General features: G+C 52.8%; 9 protein-coding genes across 9 annotated transcripts; 4 read left to right on the forward strand and 5 right to left on the reverse strand.

Annotated features, from left to right (window-relative positions):
• Nucleotides 1–231: 231 nt before the first annotated feature.
• Nucleotides 232–2,237, reverse strand: Triagg1_10109 (uncharacterized protein; the record flags this gene model as incomplete). Its single annotated transcript, XM_062894145.1, has 5 exons — nucleotides 232–665; nucleotides 739–883; nucleotides 942–1,071; nucleotides 1,132–1,980; nucleotides 2,092–2,237. The coding sequence occupies 5 exons, from the start codon at nucleotides 2,235–2,237 to the stop codon at nucleotides 232–234; spliced, it is 1,704 nt and encodes a 567-aa protein (XP_062750948.1).
• A 212-nt stretch (nucleotides 2,238–2,449) lies between these two features.
• Nucleotides 2,450–2,797, reverse strand: Triagg1_10110 (uncharacterized protein; the record flags this gene model as incomplete). The annotated part of the gene is made up of 1 exon (XM_062894146.1): nucleotides 2,450–2,797. One exon carries the CDS (start codon nucleotides 2,795–2,797, stop codon nucleotides 2,450–2,452), a length of 348 nt encoding a protein of 115 aa, XP_062750949.1.
• Nucleotides 2,798–3,369: 572 nt separating this feature from the next.
• Triagg1_10111 (transcriptional regulator family: Fungal Specific TF) lies at nucleotides 3,370–4,797 on the forward strand (the record flags this gene model as incomplete). The annotated part of the gene is made up of 1 exon (XM_062894147.1): nucleotides 3,370–4,797. The coding sequence occupies one exon, from the start codon at nucleotides 3,370–3,372 to the stop codon at nucleotides 4,795–4,797; it is 1,428 nt and encodes a 475-aa protein (XP_062750950.1).
• Nucleotides 4,798–4,994: 197 nt separating this feature from the next.
• Triagg1_10112 (transcriptional regulator family: Fungal Specific TF) lies at nucleotides 4,995–6,471 on the reverse strand (the record flags this gene model as incomplete). The annotated part of the gene is made up of 3 exons (XM_062894148.1): nucleotides 4,995–5,186; nucleotides 5,237–5,550; nucleotides 5,838–6,471. 3 exons carry the CDS (start codon nucleotides 6,469–6,471, stop codon nucleotides 4,995–4,997), a joined length of 1,140 nt encoding a protein of 379 aa, XP_062750951.1.
• Nucleotides 6,472–8,000: 1,529 nt separating this feature from the next.
• Nucleotides 8,001–9,290, forward strand: Triagg1_10113 (uncharacterized protein; the record flags this gene model as incomplete). The annotated part of the gene is made up of 2 exons (XM_062894149.1): nucleotides 8,001–8,405; nucleotides 8,454–9,290. The coding sequence occupies 2 exons, from the start codon at nucleotides 8,001–8,003 to the stop codon at nucleotides 9,288–9,290; spliced, it is 1,242 nt and encodes a 413-aa protein (XP_062750952.1).
• A 1,243-nt stretch (nucleotides 9,291–10,533) lies between these two features.
• Triagg1_10114 (uncharacterized protein) lies at nucleotides 10,534–11,625 on the forward strand (the record flags this gene model as incomplete). Its single annotated transcript, XM_062894150.1, has 1 exon — nucleotides 10,534–11,625. The coding sequence occupies one exon, from the start codon at nucleotides 10,534–10,536 to the stop codon at nucleotides 11,623–11,625; it is 1,092 nt and encodes a 363-aa protein (XP_062750953.1).
• A 980-nt stretch (nucleotides 11,626–12,605) lies between these two features.
• Nucleotides 12,606–14,921, forward strand: Triagg1_10115 (uncharacterized protein; the record flags this gene model as incomplete). Its single annotated transcript, XM_062894151.1, has 10 exons — nucleotides 12,606–12,710; nucleotides 12,778–12,798; nucleotides 12,878–12,926; nucleotides 13,002–13,077; nucleotides 13,187–13,347; nucleotides 13,422–13,456; nucleotides 13,523–13,643; nucleotides 13,763–14,106; nucleotides 14,191–14,313; nucleotides 14,385–14,921. The coding sequence occupies 10 exons, from the start codon at nucleotides 12,606–12,608 to the stop codon at nucleotides 14,919–14,921; spliced, it is 1,572 nt and encodes a 523-aa protein (XP_062750954.1).
• A 476-nt stretch (nucleotides 14,922–15,397) lies between these two features.
• Triagg1_10116 (uncharacterized protein) lies at nucleotides 15,398–17,049 on the reverse strand (the record flags this gene model as incomplete). The annotated part of the gene is made up of 5 exons (XM_062894152.1): nucleotides 15,398–16,167; nucleotides 16,244–16,504; nucleotides 16,592–16,641; nucleotides 16,702–16,927; nucleotides 17,004–17,049. 5 exons carry the CDS (start codon nucleotides 17,047–17,049, stop codon nucleotides 15,398–15,400), a joined length of 1,353 nt encoding a protein of 450 aa, XP_062750955.1.
• Nucleotides 17,050–19,303: 2,254 nt separating this feature from the next.
• Triagg1_10117 (uncharacterized protein) lies at nucleotides 19,304–22,751 on the reverse strand (the record flags this gene model as incomplete). Its single annotated transcript, XM_062894154.1, has 3 exons — nucleotides 19,304–20,045; nucleotides 20,111–21,924; nucleotides 21,993–22,751. The coding sequence occupies 3 exons, from the start codon at nucleotides 22,749–22,751 to the stop codon at nucleotides 19,304–19,306; spliced, it is 3,315 nt and encodes a 1,104-aa protein (XP_062750956.1).
• Between the last annotated feature and the right edge of the window lie 465 nt (nucleotides 22,752–23,216).

Raw genomic sequence — 23,216 nt, forward strand, 5'->3', positions numbered from 1 at the left:
AAATCTTCTCCGCCCCAGTCTTTCTGTCCTCTGCTTGGATAGTAAGTGGTGGCTTATATATCATATTCCATTACACCAAGGCACAGATCGTAAAGTTCTCAGAGGGAAAAAAAAAAGTAAGCATTAATTAAGATGGGGTGTTGGCCAAATTCATATCGTGACTAATAGTACTCCGTTTCATTCATTACAAGTGGTGGCACATCTTCTCATGCCAGCAGCCGTTGCCCCTTTTCACAGCTTCTCAATCTGCGACTCGTGGATATCTCTCTTCTCGTACTGAGCCGCCGAGCGAGCCTCGACGAGAGCAACCAGGCCAACCTCCTCCTGCACCTCTCTCATCAGCCGGGCGTCAATCTCGCCAGTGCGGCTCTTGAACACTCGGTCCATGTCCTCGAGCGTGGCGTTCTTGGTCTCGGGGAGGAAGAACCAGACGGCAAAGATGCCCACGACGAGGAAACCGGCGAAGAAGATGTAGGTTCCCCAGGCCCAAGCGTCAAGCATGGGGGGGACGAAGAAGGCAATGGCGAAGTTGTTGAGCCAGTTGCTCATGGCACCGATGGAGGCGCCCTTGGCTCGGATGGAGAGGGGGAAGATTTCAGAGACGAGAGTCCAAGAGACGGGGCCCCAGGTCGCTCCGAAACCAGCAATGTAGACCCAGATAAGAGCTAGAAGAGTGCTAGTTAGCTAAATGTCCCCCCTTTTCCCATCTTCGGTGCTTGCTAAGGATAATCAACTTACCAACTGCTACCCAACCAGCAGCGGCGTGGTGAGGCCAGTCGTGGCGGAACTTGGCAACAATGATGCCAACAATGACCATGCTGACGGCCATGACAATGGAGCCGACAAGCAGCATGGGCTTTCGTCCGACCTTGTCAATGATCAACTGCAGATGTCGAGTCAGTTGGCTATTCAGATAATGCAGGTATGCTATGAAGACTTACCATGGCGGGCACAGTGCTGACGATGAAGACGACTCCGGTCACACCGGTTGCCAAGAGAGCAGTGGTGCCTCCAGTCAAACCCAGAGTGATGAAGATGTTGGTTGCATAGTAAATGATGGCGTCGATTCCACTGCACCAAAGTTAGCATGTTGAAAAGCAGACCATACAATGTATGGGATTATTCTCTCACCTCCACTGCTGGAAGAACATGATGAAGAAACCAGTCAAGACTCGCTTGATGTTGTCCTTGGAGTTGAGGCACATGGCGTATTGCGCAAACTGCTCGACAAAGGCATTGCTCTTCTTGCTCGCGAGCTTGGGCAGGTCGCGCTCAAAGACTCGCTTCTCGAAGACGCTCTCGGCCTTGATCTCAAGGTACTCGATTTGGACAAGTTCGTCGTCGACGGGCAGCTTTCGCATCCAGGCCATGGTCTTCTTGGCCTCCTCGTCGCGGCCAACCTTGACAAGCCATCTGGGCGAGAAGGGCATGAACCAGATGCCAATGGCGAGGGCAACGGCAGGGATTCCCTGGATGATGGAAGGCAGTCTCCAAGCGAGGTCCGTCTGGCCCTCGCCGGTTCCGCCAATGAAGTTGCTGCAGTATCCGACCCAGAAAGAAAGCATGATGCCGAGGATCGTGGCGAACTGGTAAAAGGACACCAACAGGCCTCGCATCTCGGGTGCAGACAGCTCAGCGTTGTAAAGAGGGCCGACACCGCTGAAGAGGCCGACACCGAGACCGGTGAAGAATCTGCCGGCGTACAGGAGCGAAGAGGCGCCCTCGTGGGCACCGACGTAGAGGTAGCTACCCAGGATGACCCAGATACAGGCGATGAACATGGTGTACTTGCGGGAGATGATCTCGCCCAGGACACCGGCCGACAGGGAACCGACGATGCCTCCCAGCTGGAGGACTGATGTCAGCCAGCCGGTGGCCGAAGACGAGTCGACAACGGCAGGGAAGTTTTCTTTGAAACGGGTCATGACCAGTGACTGGCCGAGGACACCCTGCTGGTAACCATATTCGAAACCACCCAATCTGCCCAAATCACAGCCAGTCAGTATATGCTTATGTTTGTGCGTGTATGCATATGTATATGCATATGGCAACAGCCACAGCCAGCCAGAAAGATGATTGATCAAAACTCACGATGCAAAAAAGGCAATGAAGAGGACCTTGGGGTTGTTCCGCAGAGACTGCCACATCGTCTTCTGGGCCTCATGCACGCGTCGTGCCGGCTCCACGGCAGCACCGCCGTTGGGAGCAATCTCAATATCCGTGGAGTCGAGGGACATTGCGAAGGTCTTGAGTCTTGCCGGGTGTATAAGCTTGAAGAAAGCTGGTTGAGTCGAGTTCCAAGAGGCCGCGGCAAAAGAAACGGGTGGGAGAAGCCCCGGATTTAAATGCAGCCCTCCCATACTCCGGATTTTCACCCTGTTTACCCCATGTTTCCCATATTTTAACTGCCACCTCGTGGTTGCGAAAATCCGGAGCCCCCCCATACGAATCATGGCCCGGCTTCGGTGGGGAAAGGCGAGCGAACCCGCGTGTTCTCGAGGATGATCTGGGAGAGTCGCGGGGGGTCGTAGCCTCGCACCCCTGAGTTGGGAATAGCCTCGCCCGCGCTGCGAGTGCCGAGCGGCATCCCGATTGGCTGCGCAGCGCTTCGGCTGTTGCCCGTGGCCTTGCATGTGGCGATGGCTTCACTAGAGCGGCTAAAGAGAGCCATGTCGGCCGCCAGTCCCGTTGCGGCAGCGTAGCCTACGAAATACGCGCTCTTCGAGGCTTCTCGCCATCCCGCTTTATGCTGACAAGGGGGGAAGGGAGCCCTTGACTGACTCGATGCGACGCTCATGTCATGTGCCCGGCGCCGAGAAAATCGAATCGAACCTCAAACCCACGAGAAAACGGCTGTTTTGTTCCGCAAAAACGGGCAATTCGTGCCGTTAGTTTTGCTGCTCGCCCCGCGCCGCTGGAGGTTGCGGTTTTGAATTGCGGAGAAGAGGCGAAGCTCTCCAAGCATCTGGATTTGATCGATCCCCCTTGCCAAAGGTTCCACTCGAGGCTGGTTCCCCAAACTTCCACGTGGAGAGCCGAAATTTTCTTTTTTCTTATTCTATCCTTGTTTTTTTTTTCTTGTTTTTTTTCCAAATTAAAGTAATACGAATCGTTAGTGGCTCGATTCTATTACTTCATCCATTTGTCTAGTTGGTGGATCTTGCCTCTCTTTCTCGGCCCTCCCAAACCCGCAGCTGACCGAATTCACTTACTTACTCTAGCACAATTCCAAAAAGTCACGCCAGGAATCCTTGATATCAGACCAGGCGGGCAGGGAGGTGGACTCTGGGCAAAGCAAGCAGACAAAGCAGGGAAGAAGAAACGAAAAAGAAAAGAAGAAGAGTTCAAAGCAAATAATGGCCACTGGCAATGGACGATCCAACGACTAACCAGGTTGACGGGGACGCCTTCATGTCCCCGACCTCGCTCTCCCCCTTTGACGATTACGCCGCCAACCCAAGGTATATCGAGCTTCAGGAAGAGCTGCGAGGCCTGCTCTTTGCCGGAGTCTCGAGTCTCGACCCGAGCAAGAGCGCAACGCCTGAAGAACCGGCCGCCGACGATGACCAGGCAGCATCGGTGCCGTCCTCAAAGAGCCTCGACTTCTCGCGGGTGTCGATCCCCAAGATGAGGCTCGTCAAGTATCTCAAGAACTGGGTCATCGAGTGCTCGCCGTACCTCGACAAGTTCGACGAGGCCCGCCACTTTGGCATCCAGGTGCCCCTGCTGGCCCAGAGCTCGCCCGGCCTGTTCTACGCCGTGCTCGCCTTCTCGGCGCGGCAGATGGAGAGAAAGGCCTGCCTGGAGAAGAGCTACGACAGCCTCGAGCTGTACCAGGAGAGCATCCGGCTGCTGGCGCCCGGATTGCAGGCCAAGGACCCCAACATGCTCGTCACGGCGTGCATCCTGGCCGTGCTGGAGCTCATGTCCGGCAGCCCTCGCAACTGGCGGCGGCACATTGAGGGCTGCGCCTCGCTCTTCGCCTTCTACGAAGTCACCGGCTTCTCGGGCGGTCTCCTGCAGGCCGTCTTCTGGTGCTACGCCCGCATGGAGCTGTGCGGCGCCATCATCTCGGGCGGCGCCGAGAGCACCGTCCTCGGCCTGGACAAATGGGTCCCCCCCGTGCCCGAGGGCCTGGGCACGTCCAAGTCGCAGGCCGAGGACTTTGTCAAGAGCATCTTCTACCAAAAGGGCCGCGAGACGCCCGACATGCACGCCAACTGGGCCGTCTACCTCTGCGCAAAGGCCTGCGACCTCATGTACCGCCAGGTCAGGCTCGTCGAGCTGGGCGAGCGCGACGAGACCGACGACCGGCCCTTTGTCGACCGGTGGCGCCGCCTCTGGTCCGAGCTGCAGTTCTGGCGCGACACGCGGCCAAAGTGCCTGCTGCCCATCATGACCACCGAGGCCAGCGAGAGCCAAATCTTCCCCATCATCCTCTTTGCCCACTGGGCCGCCATCTCCAGCAACCAGCTCTACCACGCGGCGTGCATCGTCATGCTGGAGATGAGGCCGCCCGGCGAGCCGCTGCCCAACACACTCGAGTACTCGGCCGTCTGGCATGCCCAGCGGGTGTGCGGCATATCGTGGACGAACCCCCACCGCGGCAACCTGATCAACGCGATCCAGCCTCTCTACATTGCAGGCAGGCTGCTGACGCATCCGAGAGAGCACCTCGAGGTGGCTCGGCTGTTCAAGATTATCGACAGAACGACGGGGTGGGGTGCCATATGGCGGTTGAAAGACTTGGAAGCGGAATGGGGGTACGAGTCGGGAGAGATTCTAAGCATGATTTGATACCCCGGACACTTTTCATGCACAGCATGGATGATGATGAAGCATACGAAACGGCATGAGACCGTATATGAGGCAACCTATTAATGTATATAAAGAAACGCCATATATGACACCGAACCTTGACCATTTACATAACCCGTATATGTACATAATAATTGATTCCATCACCTCATTCTTGACAAGTCCCTCCCCTTGATTTAGTCCTCGGGCGCCCTCGCACAACCGGGAACGAACCAGTAATTCCCGCTGTACACTGAGGTTGCCAGCAAGAAGGATATGAGGCCATAGATGCCCACGTTCTCAAAGCTCTCGAGGCCTCCTCTTGCCGACACCATGGTCCTTGCGGCATGGGCATGGGTAAACGAGACGTCGGTGTGACCCTCAAAGTACTGCGGCATGATTTAGCAGTTAGTCTGCATGACACAAGATGACAACTTACCGCTTCTGAACACAACTGCATAGCCAGCGTAATGGTCTGATAGGTCGGCCGCTCTTCACCCTCGATTGCCTTCTTCATCATCTCAATGCAGGCAAGACGATACCTCTCAACTTTCAGGTTGCATTTGGCTACCTCTTCCGGGTCTTTCGAGTTGAGGGCGCGCCTGTGATAGGCGATATAGAAAATACACGCGAGGAGGCTAGGATACTTGATGGCAAAGGGAACAAAGGATGATTTCATGCGCTTCATGACGGGAGCGACCTGGTCGCGGGGGAAGCAGATTTCATAGCCATACTTGAGAACCCAATCCAAGTCTTGATGATTGTAGACGACAAGATCAGCGCATGTGTGTACCCGATTAAGCACATAGTGTATGAAGTAAAGCAAAGACAGGAGTAGTCCACAATATCGGGGCGCCGTGACATGTATGCACCCATCGTGTAAGGAGTACATACATAGTAGTGCAGTAGGTACTACTAAGGTAGCAATACATAGGAAACACTCCACAGGCAGATCGGCGTCGGGAGCGATAGGGCACGGTACATGTACATGAAGAAGGGGGGGGATGAGATGGTGTTGGTGATTGGTGTTTTACACTCACAGAAATTAAACGTTGCGTATTCGTCATCCGTCAATTCCCAGGCAAAGGCCCCGTTCCACCCATCCCTCCTCGCATCGCCAATCAGCTTCCTAGGGCAAGGCACCTCCGCATTCCGATCCAGGGCTCCCGTCTTTGGTGCAATTCTCCGAAACCCCCGGGAGGACACCAGCATCCCCTCCTTTCCGCCAACATCCAGCCGTGCTCGAACCGGCAGTGCAACCGCGTTTGTCGAGGTGGAGTCGGAGCCCGGGCTCTCGGTCCGGGCGGGCGAATCCGCAGCCACGGCTGAAGCTGCAGTTGCAGTTGCAGTTGCAGTTGCAGATGCAGACGCAGATGATGAACAGCAGGCCTTGCCCGCCTTGCGCTGGCGGCGCCGGGCGTGGGAGTCTTTGGCTACGTGAGACCGGATCTGGCTGATGCGTTTGGCCGAGGTAGATTCACTGGGGTGAGCTGTGTTGATGAACTGAAGCTTGATTACGGATGAGCTGGCGGTTGTGGCGGGGGAGGTGTGAACGGTCGAGCCGCCGGAAGAGGACCGTGCTGGCCGAGGAACAGGCGGCCTGGGGATGATAGGCGGTTGATGCAGCATGTCGTCGTTGTCTTCGTCCACTCTCTGAAGAGTATTATGTATCATGTCCGCAGTCTTTCGTCACGAAGCTGGCAGAGACACTCGGCTTCTGGAGGAGGACCAAGTGGGAAGGTGTAGACGGTAGATATGTCTGACTGTGCTCGCCAGGGGCTTGCCCGCAGCCATTAATTCACTCGTACTGCAAGACAAGCGTCAGAAGCCACTGGAAATAGCGTATGAATAAGCTTAAAGGAGCGTCACCTGTGATGTTTCGCCAGAGTTGAGGTTGACCGGGATGGCGATGTGTGGAAATCACAAGTACCGAGTTAACCGGGGCTGCGGTCCGGGGGGGGTTTGACCAATGCCAATCGCGGGGGCTCAACTAAGAGCTGCAAATTCCTAAACGAGACAGGGGCCTCCGCTAATAAGGCCACTAACCTGGGGCTGACAAGTACATATTCGTCGTGGTATTGGTTACTTTAGATCCAACACCGCCTTGGCTGGAGATTGCGGTACCTGTACCTAATCTTCGGGATGCTTGCCAAGGCGTTGTGCAGCAGAGAGGCAGCAGGGCTATCCAATGGGATGGAAGCCTGCCAGATAGGTATCTACGTCGGCCCTCTGTTTCAGTGTTTTTCAGTCCATAAGATTAAAAAGCCACCCGTCAAGATGACATCGACCGAACCCAAGGTCACAGAATGGACTAATATAGAAAGGATATAACAATTTCGCTGTTGCCCATATACGAGCGCTCTTCCACTCGGGAGACTGAAAGTCTTTCTGCAACGTAATAACCAGAACCACTAAGAGTGACAGATATAATCCTGCAGCAGCAAATTCGAAACATGATTTAAGCTCGTGGTGGTCAACGCTGAATTGTATGAGGAAAATTGTAACAGGCGCATTAATAAAAAATTTATTCGGCAATGGAAGCTTGAAAGCCGCTGAGCATTCCGTGATTGATTTGAGAGACTTGAAGCTGAATCGTGGGGATACACCATGTTGTGGCGAATCAAACGTGCCTGGATGTAGATAAAAAGCTAGAGGAACTCTTCGACAGCCTTCCTGAGAGATGTGTCGTTTTGCTGCAAGATGTAGATGCAGCCGAGACAGATCGCTCGAAAAATCCAGACGCTTCGGAGAAAAAGATCCATGGGTTTACAATCTTTATTTCTTATGCCGCGTCTTAATACAGAAGCTCCTGATCGTCCACTCATTTAGCTTAATATATGGATCTACAATCTACTGGAACGGAGCAGCTTCCAACTTGGCCAACATCTTCCGTGGCTTTAGCGGCATTGGTGACAAGCCTCACCCACGCGAGGTGTTGGCTGACACGCCAGCAAAAATATCATGTTTGCACTCAACTTTCACACCTCAAGCGTCTTCCCGTTATACCTTGACCATTATTTTTCTGCAGGTCAAATAGTGGGAAACCTCCCGGTCAGTCCCAACACTCGTCCAAGGCACATTTACCCGTCATTTGCAAGACCCTGGCCCTCTGGGATGCCAAATTGGATCCAACACACCGGTTCTAGCCCTGCTCTCTCTCCCCAACCCAAGGCCGGTGTCCTCTAGCCTTGTCCAAGGTCAATATGATCGATCCTGAAGACAGGTTCTTCGCCACCAGTGGTGCCATCTATCCTGGAGGCCCAAGCACCTGGCATATCATCGACTGGGACCAACGGCGGCTCGTCTCGGTCACCATGGACGAGGAGCTTGAGTCAGAGGATCCTGCGTTCAAGCAACTCATCAAGCACATTGACGGCCTCGCACCCAACGTCTATGCAATTCACGTCTCTTCCAACGGTGACTTGATATCAACCTCCACTGATCCAAAGGATGACGAGACACGCTGTGTTTACCATCCACCGCTCGATAAGATTCAACGACCAGAACAAGTTAAAGTTGTCTCGCGGGGAAAACTCGAGGAACTCGATAGACTGAGTCCAAATGTTGACCTCGTTTTATGTCCACAGTCCTCCGAGCCTACTAAGAAGGTAAGTTAATCCGAACTGTTCTTTCTCCAAGGTCTAACTTGAGTCTAGCTTGTCTTCAAATACTACTTTCTCTTTCAACACTTGTCCTTTGCGTGGCATGAGATGAATCTATGGATACGTCTCCCCAAGCACCCAAATATCGTCCCATTTGACAGCATAGTCGTGGATGAACTCGAAGGGCGATTCGTTGGCTTTACAACCGTATACATTCCAGGGGGCACCTGGGAAGAGAACAGAACTCGTCCATTCAAGCTGAAATGGCTTCACCAGCTTATCGCCGTCGTTGACGAGTTGAATCTAAATCTCGGGGTTGCTCATCAGGATATCGCGCCCCGAAACCTACTTATACATGAGGGGACGGACTCCTTGATGCTTTTCGACTTCAATTTCTCAGCGCGTATTGGAAGGCCGGGATACTCAGAGGCTCGGAATGATATCAAGGGAACTTTATTCACAATGTACGAGATAATCACTCGCAATGATGATCTGCGTGCTATCAGACATGAGGATCAAGACGTCTCGGTCATTGAACACGAGGACTGGGTGAAGCATCCAGATGTTCTGCTGGACCACCCAACCTCGGAATTTCGCCACGTACTCAAGGAATGGTGTGAGAAGCGGCGAGCCGGGAAACAAATTACTGCGTACACAGACGCCGCCAATTTCCTGGACTGGCCGCCGGTTCCCGACCCACCACTTTCCGAAGTCGAAACACACTACGCAAGTAAGACCGTGAAAGAGCTCAAAAAGTTGTATGATTGGAAAAGAAATGAATTGCAGGAACAAGGCAAGGCCATCCTGAACTGGCAGCGCCCTCCTCAAAGGCCTAAGCAAGGTGAGCCGACTGGGATCGAGGGCAGCGGCTCTATTCAGCAACTAGGCTAGCCGTACCGCTCATTATGAATCTCTGTCGCGTATTGCGTGCTCACTGTGAGTTTCAGGGGAAGTTTTGAGAAGAAAGAAAAACGGCAAGTAAGATAACCTTGCTAAAAAGCTGGCTCCAAAAGTTGTACAGGTCATTTGCTGGGTTCAATTCTATAGTATCATGAGCCGTTCTTTGCAAAGGTCTACAAGAGGAGTTTGCCGCATACATACATGTAAATTACACTCGATCACTTGGGCATACCGACAAACCCAATTACGCATACAGAACCGTCCAGATTCAGCGTCCGCATTCAATTGGATGGAGAAGATAGTTCGCGAGCTGCATGGAACTGTACGTCTGCTGAGGAGACTTGAACTATGCGAAGTGACCGACTGTGTCGGTGAGAAAAGCTACATGTAGTAAAGTCCTACCGGCAAACCTGGCAGGCGCTCGGTCTTTGTAGAAGGCTTCATGTTCCCCAGTCGAAAGTGACGCGACTCACTAATCTTAGCATGACTGTTTTTGACCTCGGCTTACTGTCGTGATGCTTGTCAAAGCCCCTAGTTTATGCATCTCAGGCATATACTCGTAAGTACAAGGCATTAACACCACCTCATCTCGCCAGACACTTGTTGAGCTTCTCGCTTTTGCCTCCCGCAACCACAATGAATGCAACACAAGACAAGGCCGACCTCAGCTCGGTTGCCGCTAGAAACAAATGATTGAATGACTCGAGACGCAAAGCCGCTCGCCTCGTCGTCAGCACTGCGAAACGAAAGCGAAGCCACACCTCCAGCCGCTACCCGAAACCAGAATAGCCACACTGCTACTCCCGTCTAAAACTCTCAGGATCCCCATTCCTTCGCTCAGGAGTCCCAATGCAAGGGGCCCCAAAGGCGGTCGGCAAAGCCGATGTTTGTCCGCGAGGCATCCGTGGCGCAGCGGCAGAAGCTTCGCAAGCCATTGAGGCGGCTTGCAGGAATGCGGTTGGCCAAAAGACACCGCCGAAAGGGCTGCTGTTGATGTTGATGTTGTATCGTCAAAGCCTCCAAGCAACTGAGTGACGTAACCGGCATAGCCACTAAACACCTACATCTACACCTACACATACGAGTACACACTCACACCGGCAAAACAACAAATAAATCAAAGGTTTCGCCTCGCTAATTCCAGTCAAGAAAGCCACTGACTCGCCGCTGCTTCGTACTCAATTATCCAGCAGGTGTACAATCTCAATTCATCCTCTACCACTCCGTACTAGTCATGGGGAAAAGAAGCGGAAGTGGAAGCGGCCCCAAGCCGGAGCCGGAAGAATCTCACGGCGCACCGGCCGACCTTCCGCAAGAGCTGATCCCCTTCGACCCGGCGCCGCCGACATATGAAGAATCACGGTCAGGGCCGTCGGATTCGGCCTCCCTTTCCGTCTCCCATTCGCATTCGCTCTCTGCCTCTGCCTCTGCCTCAGCCTCGGCCTCGGCATCAACACCGCAGCCGCCGGCTGGAACCTCGGCCCTGGCCCCAACCGTTACATCACCGTTTAATTTCCCTACCGATGGCAAGGGCAAAGACAAGGGCAAAGACGGCTTCGTGACTGCTCCTCCGCCCGTCTACAAGGTCGGGTCATCCAGTAGCAGTTCCACAGCCGCCCGAACCATTGCCTTTCCTCAGATCAAACCCGATCCAGACTCGCCTTTCCTGGTGGCATATGCGCCTGTTCTTCTTGGCTATGGAATTACCGAGGAGACATGGCGGTCTTTTATGACTACCATCTCAGCCTTCCTGACGGCCACCATATCAGATCGCGCCCTGTCCCATGCCACCGATGTAGCCGCTCACATTGGCCAGAACCCCAAAAACTTGGGCAGAAACGTTGCTGCCCACGCCAAGTCCATCGGCAGGAACGTGTCGGACAATGCCAAACGGGGCAACATCATAGGCGCTGCCATGGGCCTCATCGGCGGCACCATTTCCCTGCCAATATCAACCGCCCTCGGCGTCGTGGGCACCACTCTTTCGCTCCCTGGCCAGGCCATTGGTGCCGTGACCAAGAGGCCGAGAACCCCTCATGAGAGAGCCGCAACGTATGCGGCCGTGGCAAATCAGGAGTGGTTGCACATGCGCGGCTTGCACGCACATCTGTTTGATTCCGCTGGACTGGCTCACCATTTGGGAATGCCGCTGGATACTTTGTTAAGCTTAGCCTGGGAGACCAAGGAGAGCGACGCCGGCAGACAGATGAGGGCACTGGAGCCGCATATCGCCGGGCTCGATGTGGACGAGGGGGCGAGTTTGCAGCTCAAGACTCAGACGTTGTGGTTGGTGCTAATGCCTGGAAAGGAATCCTCTTCAAGTTGAGTGTCAATTGTCGAGGCAGATGGCCGAGCTTGGAGTAATGGTTTTCTTATTAGTAGGGCAAGGGATACAGGTATATGTAGCTGTCCGAAACCTTGATTATAGAAGCACAAGCAATGAACAATGCAATTTGGAATCGTGTTGAAAACAGATGTAAAAACGACATTGCAGCCATCTCGGTGACGTGGTGTGATATTGCTCGCAGCCTTCGTATTGTGTGAGCAGTTCCCCTTGTACAGTCTTCAGCCACATATATGTAGCCTGGAGCTACCTGAATATACTCAGCAAGCCATCTAGCGGAGGATTATCAATTATTTTCTGCATATATTTGCAACATTGTTGCTTCTCATTCCTCGGCTTATTCCAACCAAGTTGATTCGGAGATGTAACCCCAGCAATTGCGTGATAAAAAAAAAAACCAGAATTAGAGCTGCTCCCGGACCGCCGACCGCGCTACACAAAGTCAAATCATTTGTTGGGATGTGTATCATGAGAATAAAGAATCTTCCAATCCGACATTGAAAATAATAAATAATAAATAACCAGAGAAAAAGAAAGAGATATCAAATCCCCTGACAATTCTACCACTTCACAACGAGAAGACTTGCCACTCCGAAGCTAGTGGAGTCGGTGATGCGACAGTCAACATTGAACCCGGGCGTTGGATCGAATTCCCGGCGGCCATCATACGAGCAATATACGGCGGGAAGCGCTGTTGGACCGCTCCACGTGGGACGGGCTCCAGTGAGAACTCTAAGCTTGTGCTGCTACTGTATCTACTAATCTACCATATCTCGGCTCAACTATGACGAGCTATTTTTTTTTTTTAATCCTTTCAAGGCTGGGGATCTCTAGCGGGAAGCAGCAATTCTCACTCACGACAATTACTTTCCCTCGTTATTCTCATGAATTCTGATCATTATTATTTTTTATAAAGAATAAAGAAGGAAAAGCAAGAAAAATCAGTTCAGTTCATAAAGAATATGATTGAAGAAGCGCCCCCCGCCGTCGTCGACGATGCACCAACAGACTCAAAGACCCACGATGTCGAAGGCGTCGTCGAAGAAACCGCAGATACCCGCGTTTTGGTGAGACATTCATTGAGCAAGCCTTTTTGCGACGGCGTCAAAACTTGTGCTGACGCTCCAATGATAGACGAAGCTCGGATACAAGCCCGTATGTTCGCAAAAACCGTCCTTCATTTTGCCTTTCAAGTGTAGCTGGGGAAAAACTCACACGAGGCTGTTTTTTGCAGGTGCTTCACAGAACCTTCAATTTATTTCACAATTTTTCAACCACCTTTGGTACGCATCTCACCCAATTCCAACAAGACCAAACGGAAATCATCAAACATATCAATAGCTCACACGCATAAACAGCCGCCTTGTACTTCATCGGCGGCGTCCGCGTCACCTTTTCAACCGGCATCGCTGCCGGCGGCAATCTCGCCTATTGGTGAGGCTCATCCCCCTCCCCCGCGATGCCAGCCTTGTTCTTGTTGCTCACGGCGATTTCTCTCTCCCCCCCTCAACAGGACAAGCTTCATCGTGACGTGCGTCTTCAGCTTCATCAGCGCCGCCGTCATTGCCGAAATCTGCTCGTCGCTGCCGCTTGCTGGGTCCATCTACCTCTGGGCGGCCGAGGCTGGCGGTCCTCGTTATGGCCGCCTGTTTGGATTCATAGTGGCCTGGTGGAGCACCACCGCCTGGACGACGTTTTGCGCGAGTATGTTTCTTTTGAAATGTCTCTTGCTGAGAATGAGATGAAGACTCGGGCGGGCTGACGAGAATTACTCGCAGGCAACACGCAGGGAGCTGTGAATTATATGCTGTCGGTATGTCTTGCAACTATCTATACTTCCCGGTGGCGATGTATGACTGATTCCAACTGCGTGTAATAGGAAATTGTTGTCTTCAACCTTGATTTCCCTTCAGATCCCTCAGATGTCAAGTTCCGTGCCGTCCAGTGGATTTGCACCGAAGTCCTCCTCGCTCTCGCAGCCATCTGGAATCTTCTTCCCCGTGAGTATATATATATATATATATATATATATCTACCTACATATCTATATGCTCCTCTCATCCCCAGTTCCTTCAAGCCATAAAGTCACATAGATCAAGAACTCACACGTCCCAAACAGCTAAATACTTCAAATGGATCTTCTACCTCTCCACCAGTTTCGTCATCCTTGACTTCATCCTCAACATGATCTGGCTGCCCATCGGCACCGCCCGCACGATTGGCTTCCGCTCTGCTCATGATGCCTTCATGACAACCTATAACGGCACCGGAGCCTCCCCCGGCTGGAACTGGTGCCTCTCGTATCTCGCCACCGCCGGCATCCTCATCGGCTATGACGCCTCTGGCCACGTCGCCGAGGAGACGCGCAACGCCAGCGTGACTGCGGCCAGGGGCATCTTCTGGAGTACCGTCGTCAGCGGGCTAGGCGGCTTCGTCGTTGTTATCCTCTTCCTCTTCTGCACCGTAAGTTCTATACCAGGTCCCATTGAAATATGTGGAAAATCATGAGCTGGGTTTGTTAGCATCTGACACGTAATCTCTTCAAAGCCCGACCCTGACACGTTATTTTCCTACGGCAGCCCCCAGCCGTTCGTTCCCCTATACGCCGTGATCCTCGGGCAAGGCGGCCACATCTTCATGAACGTAGTCTGCATTGTGGCCCTGTGGTTTGTATGTCTACCCTCCCACTCCTCATTGCCTCTCCGCTCTCTCATGTCTGATGCTCATCCTTGTCACGATAGAACACCGCCATCGCCATCCTCGCTGCTTCACGCCTCGTCTTCGCCGTTGCCCGAGATGGTGTCCTGCCCTGGTCGTCCTGGGTCTCCAAGGTCGTCGACGGCCAGCCGCGCAACGCCGTCATCGTCGTCTGGGTCGTCGCCTCCATCATCACTTGCACCATCCTGCCCTCCCCCGTGGCCTTTACCTCTCTCGTTTCGGCAGCGGGTGTGCCCTCCGCCGCGGCGTACGGGCTCATCTGCCTTGGCCGGCTCTTCCTCACGCCAAAGACGTTCCCCAAGCCGGCGTGGAGCCTCGGTCGCTGGAGCAAGCCCTTCCAGGCGATTTCCGTCCTGTGGAACGGCTGGGTCGTCGCCGTGCTTTACTCGCCGTACGTGTTCCCTGTCACGGGCGATACCTTGAACTATGCGCCCGTCATCATGGGCGCCGTGACCATCTTTGCCATTGTGTCGTGGTGGATCATTCCGGAAGATAGGTGGCTGCCCAGCCAGCGCATAAAGGAGCAGCTGCTGGCAGGAGAGTCGGCTGATGAAGAATGATTTGAAAATCCTGAGAGGACGTTGAGTGCGATTGAGATGGGTTGGGCGTAGTAAGTGTGCATCTAATATAGATACCCAGTAGATAGATAATGGACCTGATTGAAATGGCAGACTGTTGAGTTGCAATTACATGGACCCTGCCCATTGTGAAGAGTGCCTAAGAATATGACCAGCCCGGCCATGGTGGATGTCGTCCATACACGCGTTGTCACCGTTGTAGAATATTGGTCATTGGTTATAACGGATATCTTTTAAACTATCACTAACATCTTCGCTATGATGGATATCTCAACTACTGCTTGATATCAACAATGCCGTGCAATCCATCCCAGACATTTATAAAAAAAACACCCAATAGTAACCATCAGTCCCAAACTCCAAAACGGCACTTTTTCTAAACCCGTTCTTTGAATCAAAAAGAGAAATCATGAAAAAAACAAGAAAAGAAAAGAAAAGAAAAGATCGTGGAAACCCGCTCAAGCCCACCAGTCACCCTGGTCGTGCATTGCCTCAGCGACCTTGATGAAGCCAGCAATGTTGCTGCCGGCAACCAAGCTGGGCAGCTCGCCCTCCTTGGCAGGGACGTACTTCTGGGCCGTCTCGAGGCCGGCTTGGAAGGCGTTCTTCATAATGTCCTTGAGCTTGTCGTCCACCTCCTTCTCGGTCCAGGTCAGGCGCTGGCTGTTCTGCGCCATCTCCAAACCAGACACGGCGACACCGCCGCAATTCGCAGCTTTTCCAGGTGCGTACCAGACCTGACCCTTTTCCTTCCTCTGGGCCTCGAACAGGTCGATGGCCTCCTGGGTGCAGCCCATGTTGGATCCTTCTGCGACGACAAGGACTCCGCCGGCAATGAGGGCTTCGGCCTCGGCCTTGTTGATCTCGTTCTGCGTCGCCGAGGGCAGCGCAATGTCCACCTTGCCGACGTGGATCCAAGGCCTGGCGCCGTGGTAGTACTTGAACTTGTCGCCGTACTGGAAGTCGGTCAGGGGCCGGCGCTCGGCCTTAAGTCCCGCGATGTCATTGATGTGCTCCGGCTGGAAGGATTCGCCATCAGGGGCGATGAGCGCGCCGTTGGAGTCGGACAGCGAGACGACGGTGGCGCCCAGCTCAATGGCCTTGAGGGCAGCATACTGAGCAACATTTCCCGATCCCGAGATGGCGACACGCTTGCCGGCGAGAGAGCCCTTGCCAGCGTACTGAAGCATCGACTCCGTATAATAAATTAACCCGTACCCAGTGGCCTCTTTAGAATTTAAAATCTCGTCAGCAACTCTCTCTCTCTCTCTCCCGCCGTATTGGAAGTAAAAGGGGATACTCACCAGGTCGAATCAAACTGCCAGCCCAGCTCAGCCCCTTTCCGGTCAGGACACCCTCAAACTTGTTCCTCGCCTGGCGGTAGGCTCCAAACAGATATCCAATCTCGCGGCCAGAGACGCCAATGTCGCCGGCGGGAACGTCGGTGTCGGCGCCAATGTGTCGAGACAGCTCGCGCATAAAGGCCTGGCAGAAACGGCGGATCTCGTTGTCAGACTTGCCCTTGGGATTGAAGTCGGCGCCTCCTTTTCCACCGCCCATGCTCACTAGAAAGATTCATGATTAGCTTCAATGTTCCTTTCCCCCCTTCCATCTGCTGCTGGTTGTTGTCCAGGAGAGGCGGTTCTGCTTACGGCCAGTCAGAGCATTCTTGAAGATTTGCTCAAATCCGAGAAACTTGAGACTATACCACCCCCTTTTGTCAGCTCACATTGTCTCGTCTACACGGAAGGCAAAAACGTACATGGACAAGTTGACGGTAGGGTGGAATCGAAGACCGCCCTTGTACGGGCCGAGAGCAGAGTTGAACTGCACGCGGTATCCCCGGTTGACGCGGAGCTGGCCCTTGTCGTCCTCCCAAGTGACGCGGAACTGGATCACTCGCTCGGGAATGGCGGCGACCTGCAGAGCGGTGCGGTATTCGGGGTGTTCCTTGAAGAGGCTGCTGTCCTCGAGGGTGCTGGCCAGCTCTGGAAGTGGCGGGAATGCGTTAGTCTCGTAGTTGTTTTCGTCGAGTTTTGCCATTGATATAGAGGGGAAACTCACCCTTGTAGGCCTGCTCGAATTCGGGCTCGGAAGGGAGGTTAGACATCTTGAGTGTGCGTGTATATCGGGCGTCGATTGTTGGTGAAGAGTTGATGTGGGCGAGTCTACTATAAGGTAGTATGTATATATGTATCTTGTGTCGCGTGATTCAAGGCCACTCAAACAACAATATCTATATGGCAAGAGCTGCAAGACCCAGTAATCAAGAAATAAGAAAAGAAAGAAGGAAGGGGAAAAAGCCAAACATTTCTACCACGGGAATCAAGCTGCTCTTATATAGATTACCTACTAAGATAGTACTCCGGATCTTCGCCTCCCTCCCAAAAAGCCAAGGCCCAAAAGTTTCGCCATCTCGGCCAAACTCAATGGCCAAGAAACTCCATCATCGCTTCTTCCCCCCATCCCCATCCCACCCCCATGGCACGTTACGTCTCACCAAAGAAGAGAAGAAAAAATGTTAGGAAGCCACAAGGTTGGCGCTCCGATAGTCGCTTGCTTAGGTAGATGAGATTAGATTGGGAGATGGAGGGGGGGGCGTCAGTCTATGACGCTGCTCGACAAACACCATGGAAAAAGAAAGGACATTAAAAGCAGCCGAGATCTCTTGTCAGCACGGTAAAACAAAAACACCAAACGCCTCCAATAATCGCTCAACGGGGAAATAAGAAGAAAAAGATACGCCCCACGCCCCAAAAAGCGCCATTTAATCCAAGAGGGCTGAATATTCCGTCTCATCCCTCGCCCGATGTCTGTAGTAGTAGTAGTAGTAGTAGTAGTAGTATTGAAATCACTAACACGGGTGTGTAAAGAGATTGACGCGCCCATCCTATCAAATCAATAACAAGCCATCAAGTAAAGCATATCGATAATGATAACCTTCAATCACAAACTCCACCACCAAATAAGCCGTCAAAAAGCCGATTTCATCCCAGTCTATCAATCCCCTATCCGAGCGACGACGCCCGCCTTGATTGGCCGCCGATTTGAAGATTCAATTGCGTCGCCGCATCGCCGCCGTCCAATCGTAGACTTTGGCTAAGATCCAAGCGCGCCGTTACCGGCATGCGGGAAGCACGCGAAATCAGAGGCTAGTCGATGGCAAGGGTAGCGATTGGCTTGGGGGGGGGAGTGTGCGGTTTGACATGTGCTTCAGTCTTGCAAGACATTTTTTTTTGATCTTGACGATATCAGGCAATTACACGTGTGATTCCAACTGCTCTCTCTCTCTCTCATATCTCTCTATGACACAAACATACGGGGAAGCAAACATTGAAGATTGGATGGATTGAGCAACGCATGCCCCCCATTCCACAGCGCTACAGCACAAGCCCAACCAAAACGCCTCTATCAAGAGAAACACAAAGACTTCAATGCCAATTTCCAGTCCCCATAATTTAGACATTGCCTGCTTCACACCACCATTCCTACAATACATCCATACAATACATCCATACAATGCCACCCAGCCAGCCATTGTGCCTCATAGCATTCATTGCACAATAAAAGCGGCATTAGTCAGTCACCGCTGTCACGTCCTCGTACAAACCAAAATCCAAATCAATCGCCGTTCCGGTTTCTCCCTACATCCACCAACCCATCACCTCCAAACCACCGACTCGTACGCAAAAAAGACGCCCTGCGGTATCGGAGCTCACCGTCAACCGTCAACCCAGATTGCCATTCTTTCTCAGCTCTCTAGTCGGCCCTCTTACTCGTAGTCTCGGGGCCACAAACACCCGCATAATTGATTGCCTGCGTGGATTTGCCGTGTCTCGAGCCGCGGCCTCGGAATAACCAGGCTCTGCATTCCCTCTCACCGAACGTATATACGCTGCCCTCTCGGCGATGTCAGGAACCCCATTTCGTTATGATTATTTCTTGGCAATTGAATTGTGCGATGCTAATACTTGGACGTAACTGATTCCATCTTTCTCCCTGACGATACGCTGTCCCGCCAAATCAACTTGTGATACCTATACATGATCCATAGTCGCGCCTCTTCCCTCCACATTACCGACGCAAAAACGGCATTGCAGAATATCGAGGCAATCATAGCGATATACCATGAACCCCCACGCATATTGGTCCGTACATAGACATACACATGCTATACGAGTACGATGCTTCGCACTCACTCCAGAAAACGCCATCCAATGATGGATACATGCAAATACAGCCCTTCTGCTGTCCGGGCCCTTCTCGTCTGACCCCCAAAAAACCCCGAGAAATAATAAGGCAAAATACGGAGTAAGAGGTTGCATCATCGTGCAGCTCCCCACCTAAACCCCCATGCAAGCCTCTCACCAGATGGCGGCTTGGTCTGCATCGAATCTGGAGAGCTCCTTGCCTGCGTCCTCCAGATCCTTCTTGGCCTTCATTCGCATGTAAAAGATGGGGCAGTCCTTGCTGCTGCAAATGACTTCGCAGTGCATGCTACCCTGGCATCTCTGGCATTGAGTCCACAGCCGTCCGAACCGCACTTCAAGGTCCGATACTCGGTCCAGCGTCTTGTTGTACAGCTCTCCCACGCGAGGCGCGCAGTCGCCGCACACTGCGCCGGCGCTCTCGTGCTTGCCCGTAAGCGGCTTCTTGCATCCCATGCACGTCTGCGTCTTCTTGGCAAACTTCATCAGGCCACCGACCGTGGGGGCCGCCACCGAGATGGTACGCGTGTGGTCTCCCGTCAGCAGAGACTTTGCCTTTGTCTCGCCTAGGATGGGCTCAAAGATTCGTCCGAGCGGCTTCGCTAGCTGGTTGTCCAGGTAGTACTTGGTGTCGATCGGCACGTTGTTCTCCAGCACGTAGATTGGATCCTCCGACTTCTCAAAGTTTTTGGCTCCCGCCGCTCCCCTTACCATGACATACGCCACTCGATCGCCAAGGCCAGGCGCCGAGCCGGCATCGCGCTTCTTCATCCTCTGTGCGAGTTCGACGTGGGCTTGCTTGGCTGCGTAGTCTTCCTTGGTCAGGGCCTTTGTGATGACCAGTTTCGACATGTCAACCTTGTTCTGTAGCAGATCTGCAATTGTGCCTTTGACGTAACTGTTTGCAAGAGACATTAGCCATTCTACCCCCTTAATCGTACGATCGCATCTACTTTGACTTACTCTTGTGCACCTTGAACGTCTCGGTCGATGAGAATCATCCGCAAGACCTTTTCAATGACAGTCTGTGCCAGCAGGCAGTTGTCACGCCGCACCGTTTCAAGACCCTTGGTGTCCATCTTGTCGTACTTCTCCGTCCTTGTCCAGTATAGCCCGGCATATCGCTTCTTGTTGATGAGGAGATATGGGAAGTAGACCTTTTCGAATTCGAGCTTGATGGGCTTCAAGAACTTGCCCGATACGAATTTAGAGGCTTCCTCACCGAGCTTCATCGCCTCTGCGAGATCCTTGGTTCCAAACTTTACCATGACGGAATCGGTATCACCGTAAATGACCTGAGCATCGTGGGTGTAGCCGTTTGCAATGGTGTACTTCATCTCCACCTCCTTCTTGGTCTTCTCAATCATCTGGCGACCGAAGCTGGTGGTACTACTTGCAATCGCAAGACAAGGTAGCTTTCCCGTCGTCGCACCCGTCAAACCGTAGACAGAGTTGGCGCTGACTTTCAACGCCAGCTGTCTACCGTTCAGCACGGCCTTCTTGAAGGGATCCGTCTCCTGGGCTAGCTCTCGCTTCGCCTGCTTTCTAGCTGATAGCAATTCCTCTAGAATCTGAGCGAGCAGGCCTTTACGCTTCGCGGCCGTCACAAAGGAGTCTCCGTTGGGTGTGACGATGTAGTCGACGTCCTTTTGCAGCTTGAATCTCTCGACATCTCCGGGTCTTAACAAGGTCGTGTAGCATAGGTTGTGTGCTTGAATGATACTCGGATACAGGGAAGCAAAATCAAGAGTTGCAATGGGTACGTCGTAGTACCCTCGCGTCGGCTCAATAACTGTCGCACCTTCGTATTGATCCTCTGTCCCCTGAGGGGCGATGTTGGGGATGACTAGCTTTTGTTCCAGTGCTTTACGGAAAAGCTGACTGACAAACTTGATCTGCTGTCCACGCGAAAGCAAAAAGTTAAAAGGAACGCCCGTGACTCTAGCCATTTCGGTATAGTTTTCTAGACATGACAATTTATCCATCAGTCTTTGGGGGAGATAGGCATCCTTCAAACAGTAGAGCGCCAGACGGCGTCGTGATTCCGGCGTTCCGTTGAATAGTTCCGTAATCATGGTGTGGTGCACATCTTCCTTTTGCTCGCCTAAAAACTGGGAGCACACAGAGTTCAGCGTGTAACTTCGCAGGTGATGATCGCGCTGGACCAGCTGCAGCATGTCGAGCTGTAATCTACCGTTGGTATTTGTGGCCTTGGTGTCACGGCTGCCGATTTGTTTACTTGAAAAGTTGGTTTCCTTGACCCTGGACGGCTTGCTGGGAATACGAGACCAGTACTCAAAGCCTTGCACCTTGAGGTGCTTTGCACGATCAAGAAGGTAGGGAAAATCAAAATTGGAGGTGTTGTAGCCGATGATGATGTCTGGATCGACCCTAATGAGGAATTGCTGCCACTCGTGGAGCATCTGCTCCTCTTTCTCATAATCTAGAATTTGTGTCGCGACAATGGAGCTGGTAGTGTCTAGACAAAAGACGTTTCGGATAAAAGGCTTCTTCTCTCCGTATTTGGTGACCACGTTTGCAATTTGGATGACGGGGTCGACGTTGGCCTCTGGAAAGATTCCCTTGCGTCCAGCGCACTCAATATCGAAGGAGAGGATACGCAGAGGAGCCATCTTGGCCCAATCTCCCTCCGGCTTGTGGGCTATGAGATCCATGTAGTTGACTTCGGCTTCGATCTGGCAATTGGACTGGCGGCTGTGTTCTGGTATCATTTTGTAGCTGCCGGCAGGGGCTTCCACCCACGACATGCCTTGAATCTAGCCCGCTGTCTGTTAGCCAAACCGTCATAGCAGCAGGAAAATCAATTGGTGCAGTGAGCCATTACCTTGCAATCTACCATGAATCGCAGAACGTATTGGATATTGTCATATGTTCTCAGGCCTCCATCCAGAGCCCCCCACATGCCTTTCCAGTTTGCAAGACCCTTTTCTATTGTCGATCGCACCGTGTTGATAAACTTTGGATCGGTGACGGTGATTTTGAGGTAGGGGCTTCGTACGTTGCCCTGGTAGTGGTAGATGTCTTCTCTCAAGGCCAAGCTCACTGAATGGATCGCAGGCTGGTGCTGGGCGACCTGCGTCTCGAGATATGCCTTGTATAGCGCGCAGTCCGTTTGCTGGAAAGACAAAGGGGCGGCCACGTAGAGGTAGTGCTTGAAGTCTGTGACATGCAGCATGACTGAGTAGCCCTCGGCAGTCACGCCAAAGAGCTTCACGGCGACCTTTCCGCCGTTTATCGTACCCTCTTCTGCTTCGATGGACTGGAAGCATATGCTGTCCCGGTCCGGGACGAATTCCGTGACCGGCGGCCGGTCCCATGCCTGGTCCTTTTCTGTATTGTTCTGCTTGCGTTCGGATATATCCTGGCTAAGCTTTTCGAGAACTTCGGATTCGAACACGCTTTTTGTCTGACCAGATCCCAGCTTGGCTCCGGGTCCCTTTTGTGAGCTGATGAAGCGAGGTATCGGTGCAGGCTCGTCGATTTCAGTCTTCCGCTTCTTGGCGGATTGTGGCGATGAGGGGATGTTCTGGCGAGTGCGGGACTCGCCCAGCACTCGCTTCTGAGGGACGACTGTGGCAGCCATGGTCCTTTTGTGATGCTTGTTGCAAGAGACTAAACAAACCAAGACCGGCTGTAGCTTGTCGTTTGGGGATTCCAACTCCAATGATGCTGGGGCGACTTGTTGGTCCCTGGAGGAAAAGGCGAGATTCCGTGGCCGTCACGATATTTCCAGCAATACGCGCCTACCGGACCGTGACGTGACGAGACCCACCTGTTCTTTAATGGGTTCGCACGTGAGTTGGCGTTCTCTTGTTTCCGCGTTACCTAAGCAGATGTACAAGGGTACAAGGGTTACTCGGAGGTACTAACCTTACCCGAGAGCGGGGTTGCCATTCTCCGGGGTACTCCTGGGCCTAGCCGTCTCTAACAAAGCTCAGGAAAGGGGAGGCAAAAGCACATTAAAGATTCCACACAGCAAGACGCCACCACGGATCTCCCTTTGCGGCCCGTTGGTTTTAGAACGATCTTGATCTATTGCTAGCTAGCC

This window comes from Trichoderma aggressivum (genome assembly GCF_033847375.1).
Source record: "Trichoderma aggressivum f. europaeum strain CBS 100526 chromosome Unknown scaffold_065, whole genome shotgun sequence".
In the NCBI taxonomy this organism is placed as follows: domain Eukaryota; kingdom Fungi; phylum Ascomycota; class Sordariomycetes; order Hypocreales; family Hypocreaceae; genus Trichoderma; species Trichoderma aggressivum.